The sequence below is a fragment of the Mobula birostris genome, chromosome 14 (genome assembly GCF_030028105.1).
Source record: "Mobula birostris isolate sMobBir1 chromosome 14, sMobBir1.hap1, whole genome shotgun sequence".
NCBI lineage: Eukaryota > Metazoa > Chordata > Chondrichthyes > Myliobatiformes > Myliobatidae > Mobula > Mobula birostris.
This window is the reverse complement of record NC_092383.1, coordinates 93,040,074-93,046,974: the sequence shown is the minus strand read 5'-3', so window position 1 is coordinate 93,046,974 and position 6,901 is coordinate 93,040,074. Positions and strand designations below refer to the sequence as shown.

Here is a 6,901-nt window from a genome sequence, read left to right as displayed (position 1 = left end):
AAACCAGAGGACATGGGTTAAGGGTAAGGGGGGAAAAGTTTAAAGGGAACATTAGGGGGGGGCTTCTTCACACAGTGAGTGGTGGGAGTATGGAATGAGCTGCCGGACGAGGTGGTAAATGCGGGTTCTTTTTTAACATTTAAGAATAAATTGGACAGATACATGGATGGGAGGTGTATGGAGGGATATGGTCCGTGTGCAGGTCAGTGGGACTAGGCAGAAAATGGTTTGGCACAGCCAAGAAGGGCCAAAAGGCCTGTTTCTGTGCTGTAGTTTCTATGGTATGGTTTCTATGGCAGGGGTAGGCAACCGTGGCTGACAAGTGAAGTTAAGGACTGCATAAAAGCCAAGGAAAAGGCTACCGGACTTCACTGGCGTTTTGCAGCAGCAGTACAGTGCAAAACATAAAGATTACTATATGTTACAAACACCTTCTTCCTTCCTCATCCCTTCACTAGGCCTTAATTAAATTACACCTTTTAAATACTGCATATTTTGAAAAACCGTAGAATTACTTTTCTTTCCTCCACATTACCACACTCAGTGTTTTAGGAACAGCTTCTTCCCATCTGCCATCAAATTTCTGAATGCTCCATAAGCCCACGGACATGACCTCATTATTCCTCTTTTGCATAATTTGCTTATTTTTGTAACTTCTACTGCCATGAAACAATAAACTTCACAACACTCAGTGGCCATGTTATTCGTTACTTGCTGTATCCAAAAGTGGCCACTGAGTGGTGTTCTGTTGCTGTAGCCCATCCACATCAAGGTTCAACATGTGTGTTCAGTGATGCTGTTCTACACACCTTATTGTAACATGTAGTTATTTGAGTTACTGTCACCTTCCTGTCAGCTTGAACTAGTATGGCCATTCTCTTCTGATCTCTCTCATTAACAAAGCACTTTTGCCCACAGAGTTGCTGCTCACTGGATTTTTTTTTTGGTTATCGCACCATTCTCTGTAAACTCTAGAGATTGTTGTGAGTGAAAATCCCAGGAGATCAGTTTCAAAGCACCCAGTCCAGCACCAACAATCATTCCACAAAGTCACTTTTAGATCACATTTCTTCCCCATTCTGATGTTTAGTCTGAATAACAACTGAACCTCTTGACAATGTCTGCATGTTTTTATGCATTGAGTTGCTGCCTCATGTTTAGCTGATTAGGTATTTGCTTTAACAAGTGAGTGTACCTAATAAAGTGGCCACTGAGTATATAAATGTGATAATAAACCTGATTCTGATTAAGGAAGAATGATTTCTGTGGCTGAATAAACACAATCCATATATTTAACTATGCTTTTGATTTTTTTTGTGACAGGATACTCATTTCATCATGTAGGATGTCATTTAGGTCTCTGACGTCTATGCTGATTCTCAGAACATTCCGATCCATCATATTCCCCTTCTTTACAACTAGTTAATTAATTTAAATAAAACAATTACAGGAAGAACTTAACTGTATGTGAAGCGGTTTAAATCAGGTGTTATAGGAGTTCATTCTTATTTCTATCCCTCCACCCAAATTCTTTGTAATCTTATTTACATTTTAACTTTTTAAGAGTACCATTTCTGGCAGTCCATCTTTGATGAGGATGCTTTTGTTGTTAATCTCATCAATAGCTACACAAATTACTTTTAAGTACGAAGCCTGATTGCATATTAGGTGGACGATAGGTGTGGGAAGTGTTACATTTGGTTTGATGTCATCTTAGAACCTCTTAGATGACCTTGCTTGATGCTGTTGCATGCGGATTTTGTCAAGTGAGCCCTGTCCTGAAATAATTGTAGAAGGTGGCTATTCTGATGAAAGATAATTGATCTGAAAGGGTTATACTTTTCTTTCTCCACAGCTGCTACCTGACCATTTTCTGTTGCTTTATCATTTGGATTGATGCCAACTCATTGGCAATTGTTCCAAAGGAAGTCTTTGAATCACTTTTACCAATGACACTTAGTTCTCAGGTTGCCTTAGCACACCATACAAGATAAATTTTGGGTCATGATAGTCTTCAATCCTACCGATGTACAGTGCAACTAAGTTGGATTTGAACAGCATTTGTTAGACAAATTCTTGTGCTTGAAAATCCAATTATAAAGAGCTCACAATGATACTAAATAATACCACAAACTTATAGCTTAAATCAAAATATCCAGCAATGGGTTGAGTAAGCACCTATGTGCTTCTATGTAAATGTAACAATTATTTATTTGAAACGCAGAAAGTATACGATCCATTTTTCATAAATTTTTACTTTATAAAACAAATGCCTAACCTGCTGTCACATACATAAAATAATCTGGTTACTGATATATGTAAGATCTATTCATTAAGTAGCAAAAATTATAATAACATTAAAAAATTCCATAACAAATAATTGGACTTGGCAAAGTAGAAGTCATGTAAAACCGGAAGCAATTAGTATGCATTACTTGATGCCACTCTCTAGAGCACGATATAATTTCATTCAAATCTAGTCTATGGAAATCTCAGCACAAAAAGATTTAGTAACACCAAACATTTCAATTGCCACATACAAACATTACGACATTTTTTCTTACACACTCTCAGTGTTGAGAGTTAGGTATTGTGATGATTATCCAAGCATTTCCAGGAAAGCTTTTTTTTCCGATAAATGCTTCATGGGAATTTATTTTTTAACCTGGCTGGTGGTTGGACATTATGAAGAATGTACTGCTGAAACAGATTATTAATTGAAGGGATACCTAATGATAATTTTTTGTGGAAATTTCATGTAATATAAAGTGTGTGTATAGATAATTGTTGGCTATTTTGCAAGTTCATGTGTGTAGTGTACACTTACATATTGGTAACCTTTAATACCACATAAAACATCTTTTTTAATGAAGTTATTTTGTAAATTGGCTATTTCTAAAAGCATGCAATGAAAAAGTTATTCTCTTGATAATACTCTATGATTTAAATTAATTTGTTACAGAGCAGAATTTGTAACTAGACTTTAAATATAATTTAGGTCATCCATTATGGACTTGTTCTCCTGATTTCATTGTCTCCAAATCAAAATTTAAAAATGGACAGTCAAAAACACAAAGTTCAAGTTGTAGCCAAATCAATTAACTGTTTGTAAAATGAGGGTACAAACACATTAAAATTTAGTGTACAACTCTGTATTGAACATCTTTAATGGCATTCCCTCATATTGGCACTTTATGAGAAATAGCCTGAAGATAACTTGTGGTCAATACTGAAGGTTTAACTGGGTAAATTGTTACGGACTGGCAGGTTGTTTCTGTTGTTTATGAAATTATGGAACAAAATTTGAAAATGTTGATTTTGTACCCAATTATTAATCAGAATAATATTGTTTTAGCCTAATTCTCCAACAAAGACATTTCGGGGAACTATCTATTGGTCTTGCTGATTTCTGTAACTGCCCTTTGATATTTGAGTACCATTTTCCTGTAACACTGTGTCAGTTTAACATTCCTGGTAAGCAGAGAAGAATCAGGTAGTAAGTGTACAAACAGCCAACAGGTTTGACATACCATTCTGCTAATGCTCAATCTCCACTCACATGTTTGAAGGCTAGTTCCAACAGTCATCAACATAGGCTAGATCTTAAAGATAATATTTCAGGTTAGGTCTTCTCTGAACAGAGGCAGATTTACCAGATCTTCCAGGCCAATGCAAGTACAGTCTTTATTACTGCAGCATCATCAGTCTGATATTGTGATAATTAGTGTCAAAACTGCTACAGACAGTTTCATTGTGAATGTAGTTGACTGTAATCCTAACAGAATAAGAAAAAAAGACAATAGAGTCTAGGATTTATGTATATAAAATTAACAAAGTTCAGGCACTTATTCGGGCCATTTATAAATACATGGACAAATATCCAATTTCACCCAATCACCAACAAGGATTTATTTTGTAACCCTCCTATTTAATATCTAAATTTGGTTCCTTAGCAACATCATCAAAAGAGTGTCTGCACTGCAGTGCAGTTCTGGTCACTTACTACAAAAAAAGATATCGATAAGATTGAAAGAGTACTGAGGAAATTTACAAGAATATTGCCAGGACTTGAGAACCTGAGTTAAAGGGAAAGGTTGAACAGATTAGGACTTTATTCCCTGGAGCATAAGAGAATGATGGGAGATTTGATAAAAGTGTACAAAATTATGAGGTGTATAGCTAGGGTAAATGCAAGGCTTTTTCCACTGAGTTTGGGAGAGACTAGAACTAGAGGTCATAGGCTAAGGGTGAAAGGAGGGTACTGAGAGTGTGGAACGGGCTAGCAGTGGAAGTGGTGGATATAGGTTTGAACGCAACATTTAAGAGAGTTTGGATAAGTACATAGCTAAGAGGGGTATGGAGGGCAATGGAGGTTCAGGTGCATGTTGATGGGACTAGGCAGAGTAACAGTTTGGCACAGACTAGACAAGCCAAAAGGGCCTATTTCTGTGCTGTGGAAACCATAAGAAATACGAGGTCTGGAAGTAGTCCACTCAGCCCCTCAAGTCTGTTTTTCCATTCAAAAAGATCATGTTTAATCATGTTCCCCCTTTCTCCATGACTCATTTCTCATTTACTAATTAAAAGCTATGTGCCTTGAATATATTCAAGGATTCAGCCTCAGTCATTTTATTGGGCAAAGAATTACAAAGCCAACCCTTTGAGAGAGGAAATTCTTCCTGATCTCAGACTCAAATGAGCCCCTATTATTATGGCCCTCTGATCCTAAACTCTCCTGCAAAGGAAGATATTTTCCTAGCATTACCTTGCCAAGACCCATAAGAATTTCATGTTTCAGTACAATTTCTGAGGGAGTGGTCTTTTATAATTCATTCAACTGATCCTAAATATGTCAATTAGCATTAAAAACTTGACAGTATGAATTCTATGTATTGTAAAGGGTTAACCTTTGTGCTTGTCAAATGTCTCACCACCATTGTGGCCCTAAACCTAACAGAACTAGCAGCCAGAGCTTTAACTACTACTATGGGAATACACTATGAGAATGCAATATTATGAGAACAGCCATAGGAACATGAAGGTTAGTTGAACACCAGGATGGGACTCAGAAGAGTGGTGACAAACGACATTGGTTCTGATTTGGAGGCTTGAGATGGTGCTTTGTATTGGTCCACTTATTGCAGCATCTCAGTGGAAAGGATATAAAAGTAGAGCAGTTGGGGTGTTTGGAGGCAGTTTTTCAGAGTTTCACCGATGTGCTAGTTGTGAACAGTGCCACGGATCAGCAGAACGGGAGTTGTGCAACAGTGAGAGGGCCGCACATATCTAGATTAACATGTTAATGCTTGCTTTGTTCTGTCCTAATAAACGTAGTTTTATATTTCTAAGTAGATAATGGGAATACACAACTTTCTGTCTTATTGAGTCGGATTAGAGAACCTATTGTTTTAACAAAACAGCACAATAAACATTATTACTACCTGGAGTCAACACATAAACTATAGATGCATTAAAGACAAACATTTTACCTGAAGCTGTTGAAAGCAGCAATTGTAAATATTTCAATAGAGGTAGTTGTCCTTTGCAATGTCCATGCAAGTCATCAAAATCAAGTGTCCACACAAAAACTCCTCCCAAGTTATGCTCTTTTAACCATACGACCTACAAAAGTACATTTACTGTTAGTTGCTTACAATGTTCTAATGATTGCGGAACAGCACTTCATTTTTCAATAGCAGATTATTGACCTTAACAATGAATGCAACAATTTCAGATAACTATTTTATATCAGAGCTGGCTAATACTGATGAAAATTCATTGGCCTTTTATCTTAACTCTTTTTAGAGTATTTCCAGCATTTTGTTCTAATTCAATTTCAATCATCTACAGTGTTTTATATCTCAAAGCTCCTGAATTTCTTTTCCCTTTTATGCTTTCATTCATCTTCTTCTATGTATAGTAGTAGTGTGATCACTCTAGTCAAGGATGATATTCTTCTATTTAAGGGGTTATTCTCTTAATGGAGAATGCCTGTGCGTGACTTTGTTTAACATGGGCAGTCACAACAAGATCCTTGAAAGACCAGGGTTAGGATTCAGTGGCATGGAATGTAAGACAAATACAGGCACTTCATTACTACTTCCTTCCTCTGTCTTCACTGCTACTGTGATGTGTCATCATCTTCTGACAGCTCCACTGATGAGGTCTTGGTTGGATTACTCTTTGTCTGGAACTGCCCCCCACTCCTGACCTTACTGCAATGATTGACCCTACCAGGAGCTAAGTGCCATATGCCTAAATTCTAGAAGGCATTGCTCTCAGGATCTCACAAACCTCCCCATCACGACAAGGTGACAATCCTCGAAGAAGGTTCCATGTATATCTCTTTAGGAGTAACCATTTGTGATTAACAAGCTGTTAACACCTTCCCTCAGTCTGTATCACAACCACTTGTGTGTTCAGCCTCTAGACCTTTTAATGTTATGGCAGACATTCCATTTACTCTTTCCACCCCTCCCTATATTTTTAGTCATAAGATACCGCTCATCTAACTCATGGCAGTCAGGATATCAATTTCTTGAATAGAATGACATAGAAAACTTCATACACAGATGCTAATAAATTTATCAAATTGGGACCTCCTGTAATTGGCATGAATTCAAGAGTTAGTTAAAAACTAATACACATTTAACTCAAAAATATATTATTTTCCCTAATGAATAACAAGACCAAAATTATTGATTACTAATTTCTTAGCACACCAACTGTGCTTTGCTATAAAATTTGCTATATACTTTGTGCTCGACAAGGTTCCCCATGGAAAGTTCATTCAGAATGTCAAGAGGCATGGGATCCATGGAAATTTGGCAGCACTGATTTGGAATTGGCTAGCTCGCAAAAGGCAAAGGGATTCACCTTTGAACCTGCTGCAGTTGTTACC

General features: G+C 37.0%; 1 protein-coding gene across 1 annotated transcript in view; it reads right to left on the bottom strand.

Moving 5' to 3' along the window:
• Positions 1-3,457: 3,457 nt before the first annotated feature.
• LOC140209416 (acidic mammalian chitinase-like) overlaps positions 3,458-6,901 on the bottom strand; it is a 56,267-nt gene continuing 52,823 nt past the window's right edge. The window contains exons 11-12 of the mRNA XM_072277662.1: positions 5,490-5,622; positions 3,458-3,471 (exon numbers count right to left, since the gene is read on the bottom strand). Of these exons, the coding sequence (XP_072133763.1) occupies positions 3,458-3,471; positions 5,490-5,622 (147 nt within the window). The remainder of the gene's footprint in view (positions 3,472-5,489; positions 5,623-6,901) is intronic.